Genomic DNA, 21365 nt, shown 5'->3' with positions numbered 1-21365 from the left:
TAGTATAACCAGGAGAAAAAGGGGCCAGTTATAAGTTCACCACTTTTTGATTACCATCACTGCACCCAGCTTCACTGAACATGGTGAGAAAGGAGAACAAGAACATTCCAAGCTGTATGTCCCCAAGAGGATGAGTTTGCAGGTATTTTGCAGATGTAAAATAGAGTTGTTTCAACCACAGATTAGTTTCACCTTACCTTTCCCACAGGCAATAAATGCCACACACTCAGTTAAGCAGTCGGCTTCACCACAAGCCTGGCAACTTGTCAATGGTGGCGTGCCAGACTGTAATTTTCTCTGAGGTTAATTGCTCCAGGAGGAACCCAGCTGAAACTGGGACCTGCTGGGCATTTCCAAGGGCTCCAGTTCATTTGCCTGTGCCTGTCCAAGGCACACTGTTGGTACCCTTGAGTCACCCACGCTGCTGGAGCCCATCTGGGGACCCTGTGTGCCCAACCCAACCCTCTGTGCCTCAGCATCAGCACCCCCAAGGAGTTTCAGGGTGGTGAAGGAGCAGACAAGCCTTCAATGTTCTCCTTCCAAACTCCTCTGACTTCTGCTGGTTGGTGCAGAACTGGCTGTGAGCCTGTTGTCTGTTAGTCCAAGTAACAGCTGCTGCCCAGGAGAACAACCTTAAATCGCCAGGGAACTTTGGAAAAAATGCTATTTCTAATTACAGCCTCCAGAATGTTCAAAGCTACTGTGATGAGGAAAGTTTTGTCAGGTTTTCCATTTCTGATGGAAAGAAAGAACCCCAGAGAACACAGAAGAGCTGTCTGCAGCACCAGCAGCCCCATGCAGCTGCCTCCTGCTCAGCTACACCACAGCAGCATCATCTCAGTCCTCTCTGGAGGTGTGAATTGTTGATATAAGAAATACTACAGTAAATAAGACATCGGATCTATGTAGATTTTATTTGCTCAAAGAAAATAAAATTTTTCTTCCAAGAGAAATGCAAGTACTGGTCACAAAGCAAAATAGTCTGCCTAACCCAAAAACTACTAAATAATGATGGGGTCATCCGAGAAACAGCCTTCAGAACAAGATGCTCTCAAGTGTCCAGGACACAGAACATCTGCTTCTGGTCTTAGGACTAGCAGCCAATTTTGCTTCATGCTGAGGCAGTAGGGGTAGAGACAAAAATTTCCAGGAAGATCCCAGACCACCTATAAAGTGCAAGTGCTTTAATTGAGTTTGGAGTAAATAGGAGACAAAGGTGAGGGCAAAGTTTCCGTGGGAATGCTGCTGGGGCTTGAACTGAAAACTCATGAAGACCCTGAGAGCTCTCCCAAATGTTTCAACTGGACCATCACTGAGTTCATCAAAGGATGAACTGGAAACAGGTGCTGCTGATGTGCAGACACAGCCCAGTGACCACCAGACAAAGCTGCAGTGAAACAGAAGTAGCTAAATGAAGCTGGGAAGTCATTCCATAGATTGGGGTCATTGAGGTTTATGTAGCAGAGCTACAGACAGCACAGCTCTTGGTCTGAGACTGGGATGAGGGCCCAGGCTGGGGCTTAAATGGGCAGGAGAGTGGGTGGAGGCCCCAGCTGGGGCTGGGCAGAGCCATTAAAGCCTCTTGGTATCCTCGAGGCTCTGGCAAATGCATAAAAGTCAGTAAAGTGAAAGATCTTTCTTTAGTAGTCCTTTCCAAGCTGGAATTAAGGGGTTTTTTTTTCCAGCTGCTGGAGCAACACCTGGAAGCCAGACCTGGCTTCTACATGTGTTTTCATCATGGATCTGTTATGTGAATTTAGGTAGGTTATTTTCCTTGCCTGTGCTTGTCTCTTTGCAGAGTCTTGTCTCTTTAGCTGGCAAACCCATGTCTGGATCATGGCTGTACAAAGATCCCTCAAGCCTAAAAGACACCAGACCCTTGTCCAGACTGAAGTTATTAGATTAGCATTGTTTGCAGCAACACTGCTGTTTCCAAGCAAATACCCCTTCACCCTAAATCAGGGTGTGTCCCAGAGTTACTCAGCTGGGACCATTTGTTTCTGGCTGTGGAGAGCAGCTGAAGCTCAGAAGTGCTTGTGGCACCTCTTGTGGAATCCTGCTGGAGTGAGCTCTTCCAGGTTGTATTGCTGTCATCAAACAGTGCTCACAGGCAGCTCTGAGATCCACATGATGTAATCTGAGGTCCCTTAGGAATGAGGGATATGATGCTGTGTCATGAGGAGAGAGCTTTTGCTTGCATAGTTACCCCTGATGCAGTGACATAATCTTCAAAACATCTGCTCTCTTCTCTGCAGAGTTTTGGGTGAAGAATTGGCTTCTTCTCCTGCCTGAGGCAGTGGCTTAGGATGGAAATGAGCAGGGGAAGGGCTGGAGGCAGAAATGTACATGAGGGAGTGGGGATCCTGCAGCTGGAGATGCTGAGGAGGTTTGGAAATGGTGAAAATTGGATGGGGGCAGGTGTTGGAGACCTGTGAGGGGCCTGTGGCACACTTTTAGGTTGGAAAACTGGCAAATTTGCTTTTTTAAGGAACTATTTAGTGCTCTTGCATTGCTTAATGCTAACCCTGAGCAAAAGTGCTGGGTCTTTGCTTCAACCAACAAACCATTGCCACCATCCTTCACTCACCGGAGATCAGAGAATCCCAGAATGGTGTGGATTGGAAAGGACTTAAAAGCATCCAGTCCCAACCCCCTGCCATGGGCAGGGACACCTTCCACTATCCTGGGTTGCTCCAAGCCCCATCCAACCTGGCTTTGGACACTTCCAGGGATGGGGCAGCCACAGCTTCTCTGGACAACCTGTGCCAGGGCCTCACCACCCTCACAGGGAATTTTTTCCCAATATCCAACCTAACTCTCTCCTCTTTTAGTTTAAAGCCACTCCCTCTTGTCCTATCACTAGCATCCTCTTGTAAAGTCCCTACTGCATGTTCTGTAAAAAGGAAAGAAAATGGGGAAGTCCCAAGGGAGGAGCAGTGCATCTCTCCTAGCAGGTCACACCCATGGATGGGATGTTCTGAGTAGGGGCTAGAAAGCTCCAAACCTGTCAGGCTTCTGGCTGCTGGGACACCCACTCTGTGAGAATGGCTGTGTGATGAAGGATGGCTGTAATCAGTATGAAGAGCATGCTGTGCTGTGTCTCAGCTCAATTCCTGCTCTGTAACGCAGCAGTTGATTGCTGAAATTGAGGGGATGTGTTGTGGGCAGCTTTTGGGCATGTCAGCTCTTCCCAGCACTGTGTTGGGGCTGATCTTTGTGACAGAAAATGACAGTACTCAATTATTGGAACAGTTTCTGTGCCCTGGGATGAACTCCATCTTCTGAGGATGGGCAGAGGGAGAGATGTCAAGCTCTGCATGGAGGGCATGGGGCATTTTTCCCTTGGTGCTGACCTTTTTGCTGCTATCTTCATGGAAATGTTTCATCATGCTGGCAGACTGGGGGTTTGACTGTCTGATGGGCATGTTATGGGATCTGATTCTACTTAAAATGAGCTAAGCACAAGAGAAGAATGTGGCCTTCAGACATTGCTGCGTCAGTCTGGCTGTGTGCCCATGCAGCCCCGTTGTTTCCAGTGGGGTTATTTCAGTGTAGCACTGTGGGACAGCCCTTAAGCTTTTCCCTTTGCCTTATTTACTGTACAGAATTGTTCACTGCTCCAACTATGTAATCCAATGTAATCCATTCTGCACTAGGATAAGGGCTTCAAGTGCTTGATGCTGATTAGAACTTGCCTCCTTAAATCTTCACGCTTTCATTTATTCACATCCTCAGTGCTGCTGTGAGATTGCAAAGACTGAGCATCTGGACCCATGGAACTCCAGTTCCTGAGATATCAGATCAGCTTTTGATCATCAGATTAGTTTTTCATGTATTTATCCTCACCATGCTTACTAGACAAGTGAGTTACCCCAGTTGATTGCATCCTTGAAGACAGTTTTATCATCTACTGAGCAAAAATTCAGTCCTTAAGTGCCCTAGATGGATGTGGAGCTAAGTATTTTACTCAATGTTAAGTGGAAAACCTTTGTCAGAAAAGGCAATAGGAACAAACATTTGTTCTAAAGGATGGTTGTTTTTCAGCCTGGGAAACAACAAAGCAACTTTTTTTTAAGGCCATATAGGGAGTCAGCAATGTACAAGTGACCAGCAAAGGATCTGGGATGCTCAGGAGGAGGAGACTGGACCATGGACTGGAGACAGACCTTTATTGTCCAGAACTCCATATTCAAACTCCCTCCCATCACAGGCCTGTGTCAGTAGTGAACAAAATGCTTCTTGTCCAGAATTGCGAAGGAGTTTTCCCTGGTTACGCCGTTCTTGTCTGCCAGGAAGAAAGAACAAAGATACATTGACAGGGAGAGGGGCAGTTGCAGTTCCTCAGCTGCAGGACATTCCCTGTGGAGGCAGAAAGGGCCAATTGTCCTCTCTGAGAGTGGGACGCAGGAAGGTAAAACAATCCAAGGGTACACTTCGGGGTTAACCCCTGGTTTTGGTACAGAAGTCCCTGTTGCTGGCAGGTGACATGTGACCAGCATTATGTGGGCAGAAAGGACACTGGGACACAGAGGAAAGCAAAACTCACATGATGTGGCTTCCAACCTCAGCAGGAACAGCACTGCCCAAACCTTTGCTCTCTCTGTCTCAGCTGCTCCCTGTAGTGTGGCAGTGGTGCTCCCACTGCATTCCCCTTGCCTCTGGACCCAAACCAAGCCAGGGTTTGGGCAGCACTTGTCTGGCCATGTTTGCACCATTTCAGGTGTGACTTTGATGCTAGGCTTTCCTTAAGTCACAGTACTAATTAGTCTGACAGACCATGGGGACATTGATGAGCTTTGGCTGTTGCTGTTTGAAAAACCCAGCTCTGGACCTTTGTATCAGCTGCCTCTGCATGTTTGGAAAGGGAGAGAGAAGAACCAAAGCACAGGATATTGCAGGGGAAGAAGGAGCTCTTTTGGTTTTTCTCCCTGTATTTCCTTGCAATCTTTTGCCAAACAATATATTCACTTGTATTTTTCTCCTTTTTGCTGTAGGAGATCTCATTTCTGAGCCCTTCCCTGCCCTGCTGCACTCTCAGACACATTCCTGGACAGAGCTATGGCTTCCTAATTCCTTCTGAGCTTACATCTTGTGCCTTAGCTCCTTTCTTGTCAAATTTGCTTTCTCCCAGGGGATCTAGAAGGACAAACAGTGCTTAAATTTTGCCTTCTAGTTGTGAGATCTTTTAGTACATGGACGCAGATGGCCCCAGGTCTGCTCTCTGCAGGCTATTCTTGTGCATCTCCTCCTGTCAGTGGGTTTTCCAAAGACAGTGGTTGGGAATGCTTTCCTCCCTGCTAGCAGTGCTCCGGCTGCTCCCAAGCCCAAGCAGTTCCCTGCTCTTGGTGCTGGCTGAGCTGGGAGAGGCTGTGTCACTGGTGATGAAGTCCTGCTGCGCAGCTGTTGCGAGGGTGGCTGGATGAAACACTTAGAAGTGCTCCTAAGGCAATGGAAAGTGTGAATACGTGGGCTTGGGATATGCATTTTAATGAGGTGCTTGAATTCTCCCCTTGCTGCCCAGCAGGGCCAATGTCTGGCAGTGCCACAGCTCCTAACAACCACGAATTGTGTTCTTGTGAGCTGCACAGCTCTCAGGGTAGCCAGGCCTCACCCTCAGCCTGCTCCCCAGACAAACAAGAGACTGTGAAAGAAATGTCAGATTCCTCCTAAAAGGTGCCCAGATCGTCTGACATCATCCCAGATGTCTCTGAGGCAGATCTTTGACCCAAAAAAAGGCTGAAGGCTTTCAGCTTTCCCATAAGAGTATCATCCCATGCTTTGCTCCACCAATAAGCAAGATGAGGTCTGTCAGAGCTAACTCCAAGGGCTGGGTAGAAGGGTGACAAATCACAGCCAAACTCGAGTGTAGCTGAGGGAGTTCTGCTCTTCCTGCTGGTGCTGGGGCTGATGCAGCTCTGAATCACCTTGGCTGTGATGCAGGGCCTGCAGCAAGCAAGAACCAGACAGGCAGCAGCTGTGTTGCATGTCCAGGTGTCAGTGCAGAGGTGACAAGGAAGGTCAGAGTGGTGGCTGGGAGCTGGCTTGTCTCTGGCCTTGTAGGCTTGAGCAGACACTGTTTGCACATCAATCATTTAGGCAGTGTGAGCTCCTCTTCTCTCCTCTCTCCTCATTCACAAAGCACAGACATAAACTGTGGTCACTCCCTGGCAGCCATGGTCACATCACCTGTCCCCAGCTATAGACCAGGGTTGTACTGCTCCAGGTTTGGGGGTGACATTTCACAGCCCTGGAGGTGGCTGGTTCAGTCCCAACGTTCCAGCTGTGTTGGCAGCTCATTCACCAGCACAATTCCTTATCTCAAATGCAGTGGCAATTCAGTCTCCACCTCTCACCTGAATTTTGTCCATGCTAATTTGAGGGAAATGGAGGAATCTCCCCCCATCAAGTTATCCTCTTTTAAACACTCATTTAAAACCTGACTCTGACGCATACAAACCATTCCCAAATGGCAAAAAATTATCTTTATTCAGCTGTTCTGTATTGTTACTTCCTGCCATCCTCTGCTTTAGTCCTTGCATCTCCCCAAGCAAACATGTTGGGAAAAGCATTTCACCTTACAGACCCTTAAACTCATTTTCCTCTGTGTAAGTGGGTCCAGCTTATCTCCAAAATGAACCAGTGTCATGTGCACAGCCATGGAGGAATGACCTAGCCCTCAGCAGGGTAGAAATGGTGAATTTTCTGCCTCTTTGGCAGGAGTTTCAGTGGAATGACTCAGTGGGGCCAGGTGGGAGTGGAACTGCAGGGACCCCACTGGCAGCAGAGCGGTTTGGGAATCCCATGGCAGCCACAGCCCTTGGCTCCTTGGAGCCAGGAGAAGTTCCAGCTGTGGCCTTGCAAGGACAGAAGCAGAAACCTGCTGCTGTATCCCAGCTGAAGCTGCAGCCAGAAGAGCTTTGCAAAGCCTTGCCTGGGCTCTGGTGGAGACGGGAGGAGAGGGCTGGGCACCAACTGCACTTGGTCACGGCTGAGTCCTTCAGGATTTCAAGCAGTGCACTTTTACCAAGATATTCTCCTTATTAAAAGCTGGTTTTGCCTGCCAGCTGCTGAATCATATCCAGCACTCTGAGGGAAGCCACATCTTTCTCATAAACCATTAGAGGGTGAGGTAGGCTGGTAGGTATCAAAGTGTGTTGTTCCATCCCATGAGGAGTGTGGTCTTTGGGACACACCTGGGAGTCCTTAGGAGCTGGGAAGAGAGATGGAAATAGGAGGAGACAGGGGATTCAGAGCACTCTGGGAGAGGTGGAGAGACAGTTCAGCTCCTTTTGGCTCCAGCAAGAATCAGAATGCTCAGGATGGGGCAGGCAGTTCTTGAGGTGAGTCCCACCTTCTCTGCTTGAAGGCAACGCCTGAAGACAGGCACTTCCAGACAGTGACTCAGCACATCCTAAAACCTGTCCAAAACAGATGGGTTGGATTATTCCCTGCAGGTGGCTTCCCCTGCCTCGAGCAGGATTAGATGTGATGCCCAGCTTTCTGATGACTGAGTTGGCAAAGCTGAATCCCACCCTTTTTTTTTTTTTTTTTTTTTTTTTTTGCTGAGGATGGAGGAAAAGCTGCAGGAGGATGAACCATATGTCCTCCCTCACTCTGTTTGCTTTGGAGCAAACCCATGTGCACACACGCACACTTGCACATATGCTTGTGTGCATGTCACATAAATTCAAAGGGTTTTCATTTAAGTTGCAGAGGCAAGCACAGGATACAGATGCCAGAATCCAGGCTGTCAGTGCATATCCATTAAAATATGGCAGAAGTTTTTTCCTGGGAAAAATTGACTCAAACTCCGTGGAGTGACGAAAATGAGACAAAAAGCAAAGAGGAGATGAAAGAAGGGGAGAGAGTGATGGTCCCAGCCCCACATTTGGCGTCTGTATGAGGGTGTGGGGAAGTGCTGGGTTTCCTGGGAATGTGTGTTTCAGTTCCCTCCTAATCCTCTCTGCAGCTCTAGCTTGGATGCTGTGTACACCAAGCAACTTCTTCTCTGTGTTGTTTTACTTTTTCCTTTCCTTTTCTTTTGGCTGAACACAGGCAAGAATGTCAAAAGGAATTTGTGAGCACAAGGGAAGTGAGTTGCAGCCTCTCTGCAAGTAGGCCAAAGCAAGATTATTTCTCCTCTTGCCTTGTTCTCGGAAACAGCAGAGCTTATTTGGGCCTAATAAATCCCTCTGAGAAAAGTGCAGTTTCACAGAATTGGCAAAAAAAATGAAGATAGGGGTTTTGTAATGGGAGAGGTCAAGCAATGTTAATTATAATCAGAGCTGTAATATAGATAATGAGATTTGGGGAGTTTTTCTTGAAATCATTGCCTCTAGGAAGCTCTGTTCCTCTCCTTTGTGGGGGTAGAGGGAGGATGTGTATGTAGGGAGTTGTGGTCTCTTTGCTCCTTGCTTTAACACCCTGCCTAAATTTCCTTCAGCAGAGCTTGGCACGGAGGCCTGCTCAGACACAGAATAGAAGGTTCTCCATTTTCACTTTCTGCTTACTTTGATTCATTTTTTGAGGGAAAAATACTTGGGTCAACCTTGTTATTGTGGAATAAATCCGAGTCCTTTTCTCCACTGTGTGATTGCTGAGTGTGCACGTGTGGGATGGTTTGACTGGCTGAACTGAGAGCTGGGAACCCCAGGTTTTGGGAACCTCCCACTTTCTGACCTTGACATAATTACAAAAGCAGCCTGGTTTTCCTCTCTGTAAAATGGGATGTTGATGGAGGGTGTCTCTGAAGGGTAATGTCATGCATTATCTGAAGCATTTTTAAAATACAAATGGTGTTGTAAAAGAGCAGATGAGAGAGAATAAAGCTTTCCCTTCTTTTTCAAATAGCTGATTATTTCACCTAACTTTACCATTTTCTGGACTGTTAGACTGGAGGCAGCCTCCATGTTTGGGGCAGGAATTCACCTTTGAGAAGGCTATTTTGGTACACATCATGATGTGAACCTGATGGGAATCTCCCTTTCTCTTTGAAAGAATCTCTTCCACCAGCATTTGCTTTAATATTCTTGTCTGTGAAACGGTGGTGGGACGTGGAGGAATGTTCCAGCTAAGCAAGTGGAGGGATTAAGCCTGAGATCCCTGCAGAGCAAAATGATTTGTACAGAGGACAGAAACAGGCAGGGAGAGTCTCCAGACCTGGCTCCAGAATGTTTAAAGCTATGGGAAATATTCCCCTTAATTTCAGGTGGACTGGGAGCCAAGGCAGCAGCTGTGAGGATTAGATTTGTTTGCATCATTGCATCATCATCTGCCATGCAGGATCCAGGGGGATATTGATGACACAGCTTGATCAGTCCTTTGAGCTCTTTTCCAAAATGTCTTTACATAGCAACATCAGGCCTAGGCTTATGTGGTTTCCAGCACTGCTGATTACTTCTGCATTTCTTCTGGACACGCCCTTCACGTATTTTCCTGACAGGCATGAGAGGAACCTTTAAATGCTAGTGAGCCTACAATATTATTTCTTGCATAGCTTTCCTTGGAATTTGAAGGCTTAATGGTGGCCAAGAAGGGGCTGAGCTGAGAATCTGCTGATTCCTCTGCCTAGATATTGCTTCATATTCCTCCCATGTGTTTTGCATCCAAATATAGGGTATTTTTGCATGGACAGAGGCTGCTTTTGGGCAACTTTTCTGTGTCTTACTCAGCTGAAGTCTGTCTCCATGTGAACACAGCTGCATGGCTGCTAAATCCACTGAGGGGAGCTGGACAGCTCTACAGTCTTCCTCTTGCCTTTTCCTCAGTGGTCTGGCTTCCCCAGAGCCCAGGATCCTTAACCTCCTTTGCTAAGAACTCATCTTGTGACCAGCTTTCCTCACTCTGTTGCCTGTGTTTAGATAGGATGATGAACAGTTGGGATATTAATAAAAAATAATATGCCTGGGACAAAACTGACTGGCAGGTAGAATCTGCAATGACTAGTCAGGACTTCTTTTTATATCTAGTTAATTGAATATATTAACCTAAACATTTATTAATGGCTGAAACTATTCATTAGGGTGTACATGTAGCAAATAGTATCCTGATTATGAACAGAGAATGTGCATCCTTTGACATGTTTACTTTTTTTTTAACTTATAAGTAACCTATTTTAAATATATACCACTTGCAGCTTACTGCCAGTCTAGAGGGTGTTAGACAAACTCTAAGAGTTTGTTATTAGTCATTATTATTCACTATCCCTTAATTCAGAACATGATTCTCCCAGTCACTGGGAGCTTTTATCCTAATTGTGGTGCCTGATTTTTTAAGCTTAGTTAGGTCTAGATGTGCCTCATAAGATCTTTTGGGCAAGAGTTGTTTTTCATCTCATATTTGCCCTGCCCCTACCATCACAGAGATCAGGCCTTGAGACAGGAAAGGACATCCCAATTTTCTTCATCAGCCAAAGTGGCAGTGTAGAAATATCTAAAAGATCAGTAAACATCTTAAAATTAAATTCCCGCCCACTAAAACACTGACAGCTGTGTCTGCTGCTTGTGGAAACCCAGGGCACCAGGAATATTTGCCTGTCTGTTCTGGGGTGCCCTGACCCCCAGCGGAGCACTGACTTTGACACTCATCCATGCAGAAAGCTTCCTAGACTTCAAGATAGACTAGAATCCACAAAAATGTGAAATAGATTCTAGAGAGTAGTGTAGGTGCATTTCTTGCTGAGAAATTTAAGTTTTGGGATTTTTAGTATGTTGTGGATGGAAGCAAGATGGAGGGCACAGAGTGTTGTCCTGGGTTCCTTCTTCATGCTTCTTCTTCCTCCTTCTTCATGGGTTTGGGTGGCATTTTGTAATTGGGCAGAAAAGTCCACATTGTGATTGGGTTAAAAGGGAAAATAATCTAGGTATCAGTTCTTAATGGGATAGTTTAGTCTTAACAGACCTTGTAACAGGAGATTGTTGGCCATTTTGTGCCTTCTAATGAAAAGCTGCCAAACTCACAGTAGTGAGACTGTTTTACTGATAAGAAATAATAAACACCTGAGTCTGAACATTAACTGCTGTCTCAAGTGCCTTCAATCCAGACCCAGAGAAACCAATAGCTGCTGTCTTTTCTTTTTCTAGACCAAAGAAGCTCTCTTCACAATTCTGCAGGACCTAAGGCCTGAAGACCACTTCAATATCATTGGCTTTTCCAACCGGATCAAGGTCTGGCAGCAGGACCGGCTGGTGCCAGTTACTCCAAATAACATCAGGGATGCCAAAAAGTACATCCATAACATGTCACCCACTGGAGGTATGATCAGAGATATAGATGGCATTAACTGTGTTATCCAATTAACTACAACAGAACAGAGAGTGGTGAATGTGGTCCTGGAGCATATGGAATAAAAAGGCATTGGGATTTAGGTCATGGGACAAGGGGGTCCCTTCACCTCCACTCAGGGTTATATGTTCTTTATTAACATACATGGTGGGAAGGTTTCCTCAGACCCTGCCCATTGCAGGGAGTTTGGACAAGATGGCCTTTAAATGTTCCTTCCAACCAAAATTAATCTGTGATTCCCTAGACTTATTAAACCAATTTTGATTCCATTCTCTTGCTTATCTGGTGACATCCTCGGAATGGGAAAGCTTCCAAGGTTATTTCTTGAGGACACAGATGAAAACATACCCTGGCAAAGGACACACAGTGCCAGTATTGTGTAGTTTCTGAAAGGCTCTGTGAAAGCAGGCTCATGATTTTGTCTGGGCTGGAAACCCCAGGGATGGAGCACATGCTGTGGGATGAGGGATTGCATTCTGCAGGAGTTTCTCACCTAGTACTGTCCTCTTGTCTCTGCCAAGGAGCAGCCAAAATTATATTTTAAGAATTTCTCAGCCCTTTTTACTTGTGCCTTGTTGCCTGGAGCAAAGTGGACAGAGAAGACCCCAGAACAGTGGCAGAATGCAGGTGTGAGTTTTAATTTGATTCATAGGTCTCCTGTGAGGCTATGGACAGTAGTATAAAAAATCTCCAACTACAAATCTCCTGTGAGATTTGCAATCAAACATATTCCAGCAGCTGCCCAGAGAGCTGCAAAATGACCTATTCAAACCCTTCCCCATGGAAGTAGTCACAGCTGGTTGAAGGTCAGGGAGGGCCTTCCCATGGCTGCCCCTGAGCAGTGACCACTCCTAGCAGAGGAAACCCTCTGATGGAAAAACACAGCAAACAGGATGGTTGGCTGTGCTCTTTGTGTTGTGAGAGGAATTGCTTAGGAAGTGGTGAAGGGACCTGCCCAGTTAAACAATTACCAATAGTGGGACTAAACTCAGAGAACAAAGCCTTTTACTCCTGAAGTGCCAAGAGAGCTGTGCAGGAACCAGCTGGGTTTGCCCATGAACCTGCCAGAGAACAAAAGTAAATGGCAATTACTGACTGTGGTTCAATAGGAAGGTGCAGTGATTCTCCACCACAGGTGTTTCAGGTTTTTTCCAGGTTTGGATAACTCTGTGTTTTCCTCATAAAGATGCTATTCCTTGAGAATCTTCCACTGAACATAAACACACACAAATAACATGGTGTGGTTACACCCCTGTGTTGTACTTGCACACCAAAAAATGGGAGAAGAATCCTGCTGCTAAATACCTGAGCATGTGGTAAAAGGCAATTTTTAGTGCTTGGTAGTTCTATGGTACAAATGAGTATAATGCTACATGACATGGTCTTCTTCTGGTTTTGGGGAAAAAGGTCTTTCTGAAATTTTGGATCTGCCTGGAGATAGAGTTAGAATATTTGGGTGCAGGTTTTTTTGGTTGAGAACCATTTTGCAGAAGACAGAGTCAGGATTTTGAGGACTTTTCAGAAGTCTTTGCTGCTTTCCTGTTCCTTGGCTTGCTGCAGTCACCGGAGCTGTGCACACTGAGTTTCTAGGTTTGTGCTGTATGGACTGACTTTCTGTCACATCCTTTTGATAACCTTCCTAGAATTCCCTTTCCAGACCCTCAGGAGTCAGCTGTGTATGGCTCTTAACCCATTTCACCTGCTTTGTTTTCTAAGAGCTGTTTTTAACCCTGATGTGCTGATCTTGCAAAGGTCCCACAGCCAATACCTCTGTGCTTTGACCAGAAATAGAGAAAGGGAATACTTGTACTAATTTTCCTGTTTTTTCTTTTTTTTTTTTTTTTTTTTTTTTTTTTTTTTTTTTTTTTTTTTAACACACAGTGGGCTTGGATCCTTTTCATGCCTATTCTAATGTACATCTGTTCCCTCATTTACTTTGTTTTCTCCCTCCCACCCCACTTCACGCAGTTTCATTCTTCTCTAGCCAGTTGTTTTGTGCAAACATGCTCTTCAGCTAACCAAGCTCTTTCCTTTAAACTTTGTATCCCCTGGGGTGTGAAGAAGGAGCCCATCCACTTGTTTTCCAATTTAAAGACTTTTTTCCTGACAAGTGTTGTGCCCTTCAGAAAAAAATGAGCAGAACATTTCCTAGTTCAGATATCATCTAGGAGAGTCCCGTAATTAAGTTTAACAATTTTTGCTTGTACCAGCCAGACATAGTATGACTGTTTACCAGACTGATTATTGTACATTGAAACATTCAACGGCAATTTCACATGACAAAATGAAATTCATAATTCAATTCATAAGACCATAAACAACTGTGCCAAACTTTTACTGAGTAACAGAGCTGAACTGAATTCAAGGGCTAGAGCAACTTCATGTGGAGAAAAGGGACATCCTGATGTCCAGAGAAGCTGTCACCTCACTGAAGGGAGCTCAGGGAAATTATTCACACCACTCTTAGAAGGAGAAATGACCTCTAATCATTCTGGTACCTTCCCAGGGACTAATATCAACGGGGCTCTGCAGACCGGGGCAAAGCTGCTGAATGATTACATTGCTCAGAACGACATCGATGCCAGGAGCGTGTCCCTGATCATCTTCCTCACGGATGGGAGGCCGACTGTTGGGGAAACACAGTCCTCCAAAATCCTCAGCAACACCAAGGATGCCATCCGGGATAAATTCTGCCTCTTCACCATCGGCATTGGCAATGACGTGGACCACAAGCTGCTGGAGAGGATGGCGCTGGAGAACTGCGGCATGACGAGGCTTTTCCAGGAGGATGAGGATGCAGCCAGCCACCTCAAGGGGTTTGTTCTGCTTTTGCTGTTCTTTGGGTTCTCTGGGAAAGCATTTTGGGATGGAAAATGCTTAATGACACATGGCAAGAAATTGGAGTTTCCCTGAGACTCAGCTCTTCTTGGGAGAGGCAGAGTATGATCTGATACTCTGAATGGCTACCCAAAAATTTCCTTTTTCTTAGCAGACTCCCTGAGATGTACTGGAGCTCCCAGCCCCTCAGAACAAAGCACTTGTTTCCCTAATTCAGATCATTGTTTTGGACATGTAAACCTGGAGATCTGGGGGGCACAGCTGAGTCCCAACTCCTCACAGGGAGATGGTAGGAGGAGACGATGCATTGCATACCTCGAATCAACAACATAAACAGCATGGAGGGGATCAGGAATGAAGACTACAATTTGGGGCAAAAAAATTATTTCTTTATTTTTTAAAAATGATAACCTTTTGCCCAAGATCCAGAATATTCGACTTGGAAAAACACACTAAGATCATTCCTGGGATAACCATATAGTCATTAATTTCCTCATTCTTTGTGACCATTAATTTCCATTATTTTTTGTGACCCAAACTCCTCACAAGTTTCCTGAAATCCTCATCCTTCAGTAGGACCAGAAATTATGTTCCTCCTCTGTGATAAGAGAGCTGTAGTCCAAGGAGAGACCCTGGTAATGAGCAGCAGAAGGATGTGTGACCACATCTCTGACCAAATGTTTAGCAGTGTGTCAATGTTTCCAAATAAAAATGTTTGGCTTTTGCTCCCAAAATGTTAGTGTTTTAACCACAGAAACCAAAAAGATAAGGTTATTGAGAACTGGCCTCTCTCCTGGCTCATGCCTGACTCCTCTGGAGCAAAGCAACTTTCCACCAGGGCTTTGCCTTCTGTGGCAGTTATGCAGGACAAGAATTCCTTCAAAACTAAATTCTATAGATCCATATGTCACTCCACCCACATAATTTCCTCCTCAGGACATGTATTTTGGATAGCAAGTGGCATTCCCTGGCAGACAGAGGATGTTCTGCTTGATTGGGCTGTGGAAGCCCAGTGCTGCCAGTACTTGTTCAAATGCCTCTCTCTGATGAACAGCTCCCTGTTTATCAAGCTCAGTCACGGCAAACCCATTTGGCACCTGGTGCCAAATTTATACAGAGAAGCACAATCACTGCTGGAGGCCAATTCAAGCCTCAGTTGGAGGGAAAACCTCAATGGGTGCCAATGTAATTTTTTTTTTTTATGCTCAGTGGGTTGTATTTTTATACAGATACTTCCTTGAATTGTACTCTAAGACAGGTTGTGTATCTCCACCATTTGTTACAACTCAGAAGTTAATTTACAGAGAGTCTTCAAGTTTAATTTAGTCATGTTTTTAAATCTGGTGAGGTCTCTGCATGAAAGACAATGAGTGCTCAGACACACTAAAAGAAAGTCAACCAATTCAGGCTTTGGGTTCCCTTGGAGAGGGAATAAAGCAGAAAGTGTGACTTTAGCTTCCAGACAGTCTGTTTAACCAGATGTGTCAAATAAATGCAGCTTGAACTAGAAAAAGGGCTGAGGCCAATTCTTTGTTTATTTACCAAATTAAACTCAAATGACTTGCCAAGAGATGAGCAGTTTGGCATTTGAATGGGAAATGTGGTATTCTTGGAGCAGCTTGGGAGGAACCTTCAAAAGCACATTGCTGTAGAGAAAACACAGTACTGTAAACTGGGGCTTTGAGCCTTGGGAAGGTTTTCTTGGCTGTCCAGTGTGAGGTGCTCTCACAAGTGTGGTTGGTCACATTAACAAGGCATTAAAGGGTTAACCTCCCTGGTTCCAGGAAAGCCATGCCTTGCTCCAACAGAAAATCAGCCATGAGGAATTGAGTTCTCTTGTGGCAGGGTGCCTGTACATAGCAGCTGGAATTCCTCCATTCCTTGGAAATGTCCTCATTTATGGAGGACATGGTGAGATTCCTTCTTGATTTTCTTTCTCTGTTGCCCCTCAGGAAACTGTATTCCTGCCTGTCCTACACTGACCACCCAATCTAGGGGTCTTTCAGAGCTTCAGGAGCTTTGGTTTGGAATCTCTTCAGCTTTGGTGGACTTAACATTTTGGCCTTAACAGTTTCTGGCTCTGGGATACCATTTGTAACACCACAAGAAACCTGTGGGTAATAGCATCTTGTCGAGGTTCATTTTTTAATAACTGGCGCGCTTTCTGTGAATCTTGGAAGCCAATAATTTACTTTTAAATGGTCACAAATATCTCCTTGCAGAGATCTGGACCCATAGTGGAAAGGAGGTGGCTGCCAGGCCATGCTGGGATGGTTCTGAACATGCTTAAGTGACTCTGTTTAGATGCCTAAGGAACAGTGAAGACTAAAATGAGGCAGAGAATAACTTTGGTTGACAGGACCTCTGGATATCCTGTAATTCAGCCTCCTGTTCTGAGAAGAGCTAACTTCAAGTTTAGGTGAGGGTTCCTTTGTCCACTCAGGTTTTGAAAAGCCCTAAGGGCAGAGACCCCCCCACCCTGTTTTTCTAGGCCAAGTTAGAGTGGATGTGGTAGTTAAATTTGGTTTCTGATGGCTCAAACTGCCCCTGAACAACTTAGGAGCCGTTTCAGATAACCTGACTGTGTCCTTGTCGGTGTACGAGTGCAAGAGTGTGTTCACACAGTGCTAACAGTGAAAAATATGTCTTGCTTTAAGGTTCTATGATGAAATTGGGACACCCCTTCTCTCTGACATCCGTGTTGATTACCCTGAAGATGATGTGGAGCAGGTCACCCAGAACTTCTTCCCCAACTACTTCAATGGCTCTGAAATTATCATAGCCGGCAAACTCATCAACCGCACCTCGGACAAACTCCATGTGGAGGTGACTGCCAGCAATTCCAAGAAGTACATCCTGCTCAAAACAGATGTGGCTATTGACCTGCCAAGCAGAAATGACATCAGAGGTGTCCCCGGCCTGGAGGATGGCAAAGGTGACAATAACTACATTGAGAGGGCGTGGAGTTACCTCACCATCAAGGAATTGCTCAACTCTCGGCTGAAGAGTGATGACGTTGAGGAAAAGGACAAATTGATGGAAAAAGCCAAGTCGATGGCCCTGGCTTACAATTTTGTTACCCCCTTCACTGTTCTGAAGATGAAAGAGGCTGGACTCCACTCAGAGCCACCTCAGGAGGAATTTATCAGCCCTTCTACTGATGGCATTGGGGAAAAGGTGCAGAGCCTGCAGGGGCACAAGGCCCCACCAGGTATGAGAGAAGAATGACCTTGTTCTGGTAAAAAATCTTCTTTCTGGGCAATGTCTCATGGCTGACTTTGGCACAGGGGTGATCTGGACAGTGAACTGAGGGGTAAAGCTGAGATTTTCATACTAGTTTTGCTACTTGTGGGCTGGGTAACCTTTAGCAAACCTTTCAGGCCCCTCGCTCACCCCCTTGAAGCACTTACTGCTCTGTTGAAACTACTGGAGAAAAAGTGGTGTTCTACATTAAACTTAAAGTGGCTGCAGGAATCTATCCCGTAATCTCTCTGAATAATATTTGGGGAGCATTTTTATAATATGTCTTTTTCTGCTGCTCAGTAAGTAATTGTAACAGCCTTCCTTCCCCACTTCTAGGTATACGCAGAGGGCAAGATAAACAGAGGATTAAAATCTCCAAAACTTCAGGTCAGTGCCTGCTTTCATGCCTTTAATAATACAAAGTAATAGTGACTGATTTATGGAAACCTCAGATGCATATCACTGTGGTATAACCATACAAGTGACCAGCCAAAATTCTGTTTGTCAGACCTACAGAGTAGGTAGGAAAATGAAAACAAAACCAAAATACAGAGAGGATCAGTAATGAGAAGGAGTATGAGCAAGGCAGATGATCTACAACACTTATCCTCATATTTGAGACTTCTGCAGGTCAGGGGAGAACAGAAACACATTCTCTCTGTACTAGAAATAATGAAAAAACCTTCTATAAATAATAATGCTGAAATATAAACAAGTTGTTAAGATGGAAAAAAGAGAAAATTCTATAGTATTTTATAATTTTCCTGTTCGTCCTGCACCTTTACCTGACTTTTCATACATTAAACTCTGAAGAATAAGTCCAGATCAAGAACTCTGACTTGAATTTCTCTTGATAGGGTAAATTTTACCTAAGAAAATAGCATTTTTGGCTTGCCTTATTAATGGCAGCTGTCTGATAGTTGATGATAGGTCAAGGATTGTTGAAAAAATTAGGACTGTGGGATCAACAGCTGCTGTTGACTGCTCCAATGTGATACTGAGGGCCAGGAGGGGTCAGTGTGAGGTGGAGCCATGCAGCAGCCCTTGGTCAGAATGTACATTTCTGTGTGCTGTGGGGATGTAGCTTGCCAAGAAAGAATGGAGAAGAGTTCAAAACACCTACATGATCATTCCCATAAATCACAAAATTATATTCTGGGAAGAAAATATCCTGATTTTAATCTAGACTGTTTTGAGTTGTGATTGAAAATTCTCATCCGTGAGAAAAACAAAACAATCTTTGCGAAAAACAAAGCAAAACTTGGCATTTCCTGGCAAACTCCATCTGACCCTCTAAAAACAACAAACCAGGAGGACTTAGAAAAAACAGGGACAAACACATTTTAAACAGCAGTTTTGTTGCAATCTGTTGGACACTGGAGTTTTGTGTGAGCCTCTAACATTTGTCTCTTTTTCCATGCCTTCTCAGCGGATGGAGACCCTCACTTCGTCATTGATTTTCCCTCCAGCAAGTTCTCTGTCTGCTTCAATATTGATGGAGAACCAGGGGACATTCTCAGGCTGGTCTCTGATCACAAGGAATCTGGTGAGAAGCCAAGTCAAGCAGTTTCTTGTGGAGGAAAATCAAAGTGTAAGGCCAAGCCTTGCAGCAGACCAAGCACCAAGGTGCCTCAGGCAAGAAAATGATAGGAAATTAGAAAAAGTTTCTTGTATGGTTCAACTTCACCCAGTTACAAAGTCACAGCTTGCAGATAAAAGGTTTGGACTCAACAAAATTGCTCTTCTGTGGGAATTTCCCTCTTTACTCACAGTACTGTTTGATTGAGGACAGAGCAAAGTACCCAAGCACCATGGCTCTTTTAGTAAAGAAACCACCAAACTGGCTAGAGAGTCATGACAGTCTTGAGAAAACCCACATGATTCAGGATCTGCTTTATCCAAGCCAATCTGAGCCAAAGCGTGGTCTGATCCCATCTGGAATTCTAAGCAGGGCAGCTAATAAGCAGATTATGTCCTGCTCAGGGCGACAGTGGGAGAAAGGGGTGTCAAAACCAGAGACAATTCACAGGCTTGTTTTAGGAACCCCACAGTAAATTTGTAAGGATTCTGTTCTGTGTGGCAGTGGTCTAACCCCCATATTTCTGTGTTCATGTGTGCCTTAGAAAAAAAACAGCTCCAGGCAATGTTTCCCTTCAACTTCTTTCACAGACTGTTTGTGCTACTGCTTGAATGATTTTGTGGCTCAAATGCAGAATGAGCTTGAGGAAAACAGACTCTGTAGCACTAGAACCTTGAACGTTTGAAGACAGAAATGAGAGATCCCATCAGGAATAATGGGATATGGAGACATTTAATCTCAGTGTTAATGGCTTGGGTTTAGCTTGGGTTAGCAACAAGCCTCCTCCTTAAGTGTCAGTCCTTCAGAGGCTTGTGGGAAGTGAGTCACTGTCTTATGGACAATAGGTCACAACAAATATTAAAATGACTGGGAATCTTACTGTGGACATCAAGGCTTTAATTGACCTATTGGGATCTGCACCTTAGAATACTCAAAAGTGTTTCTTTCTGTGGCACTGTGTACACTGTGATTAATGGAACTGGGGGCACCTGCCTGCAGAGGAGGCCAGTATTTCTGAGCTTGGGTAAGATTATGTGCTCTGTATGAGGTCACAATTCCATAACAGTCTGATTATACTCATTTGAATGCTGGAAAGTGAAATAATCGAGCACGAGGTGGCGAGCCTGCATGTCCTCAGTCACCAGGCTTGTGTCATTGAGACAATAGACCTGTTCCTGCTGGGCCCCTTCCAGCTCAGACTCTTCTGTGGCTCTGTGATCCTGGGTTCCAGCTTTCATTTACTGATTGTTTTCCTGCAAGGTGTAACCGTGAACGGGCAGTTAATTGGAGCTCCCGCACCACCCAACGGCCACAAGAAGCACCGGACTTACTTCAGCACCATCACCATCCTCAGCAACAAGCCAGAGAGGTCTTACCTGGAGATCACACCCAAGAGAGTCATCCTGGATGATGGGGAGAGGCTTGTCCTGTCCTGTGGCCGGAGTGCTGTCGTGAGGAGCAGGAGCTTGGAGGTGTCCATCTCTGCCTACTCCAACATCACCGTCACCATCCGGGACTCCATCAGCTTCGTCATCCTCATCCACCACTACAAGAAGCCAGCCCCATACCAGAGGAATCACCTGGGGTTCTACATCTCCAACAGTAAAGGCCTCTCTTCTGACTCCCACGGGCTACTGGGTAGGTAGCAGGTTCTCAGGTTCAGAGCTCTAAATCAAACAAAAAGGATATTTCTGAGCAGAGACAGGAGGGAAGGAGCAAGGCAGGTGAGGATTAAGTTCCCAGGTGAGACTTTCACATCCTCTCTCAACTTCTCTATTTCTAGTACCTCCAACTCCTCTCCTGTCTTTTCCTGTAAGAGTTATCTCTCCCTATCCCAGCTGTGCCTGGTTTTCACATTTCCACTCTTTTAATGATTGTTCAGTACAGTTACTATTAGAATACACATGCTTGATGCTCCCAGTACAGAGACAGAAACCAAATCTTCCCTAAGAACTTTTTGTGGCCCCTTTTTTTCCAATGTGAAATGAAGGAAGAGCCACCCCTACCTTTTGAAGGAACTAGGCTTTAGGTAGGCTCAGCTAATGACCAGATGGTTGTGTTCTTTCAGCCAATGAGCAGCATTGATGTTTTTGGTCATGTACAGAACTCCAAAGTTTCTGCCATAGTTTCTGTGCCACTCAAACACCCCCAGGTGAAGGAGGAGATGATCCCTTAGGAGTGGGATTTTGGACTCAGGCCACTCTCATGGACAAACTTCTAAATCCATGCTTAGGTTTGGTGTAAAATAGCTTTCTACCAAGAGGGCAAGGGGACAGAACTTGAATCTTCAGGCCTAGGACTTTTTGCTTGCTGATGTCATTGTGTGGGTTATTAACCTCTAGTAACCATGTCCCACAGAAGCAAACTTACTACAGGCAGCTAAAAAACCTCTTAAGCTCTTTAGTGACCCATGAAAAAAAAA

The 21365-nt window shown here is 45.2% G+C and overlaps 1 protein-coding gene across 1 annotated transcript in view; it reads left to right on the top strand.

Moving 5' to 3' along the window:
- The window catches only part of ITIH5 (inter-alpha-trypsin inhibitor heavy chain 5), a 44963-nt gene that overhangs the window by 20743 nt on the left and 2855 nt on the right, over window positions 1-21365 (top strand). The window contains exons 8-13 of the mRNA XM_041483801.1: window positions 11082-11253; window positions 13790-14099; window positions 16779-17332; window positions 17701-17751; window positions 18794-18910; window positions 20204-20581. Of these exons, the coding sequence (XP_041339735.1) occupies window positions 11082-11253; window positions 13790-14099; window positions 16779-17332; window positions 17701-17751; window positions 18794-18910; window positions 20204-20581 (1582 nt within the window). The remainder of the gene's footprint in view (window positions 1-11081; window positions 11254-13789; window positions 14100-16778; window positions 17333-17700; window positions 17752-18793; window positions 18911-20203; window positions 20582-21365) is intronic.

The sequence above is a fragment of the Pyrgilauda ruficollis genome, unplaced genomic scaffold (genome assembly GCF_017590135.1).
Source record: "Pyrgilauda ruficollis isolate IOZ18807 unplaced genomic scaffold, ASM1759013v1 scaffold61, whole genome shotgun sequence".
In the NCBI taxonomy this organism is placed as follows: Eukaryota; Metazoa; Chordata; class Aves; order Passeriformes; family Passeridae; genus Pyrgilauda; species Pyrgilauda ruficollis.
This window is presented reverse-complemented; position numbering and strand designations above follow the sequence as displayed.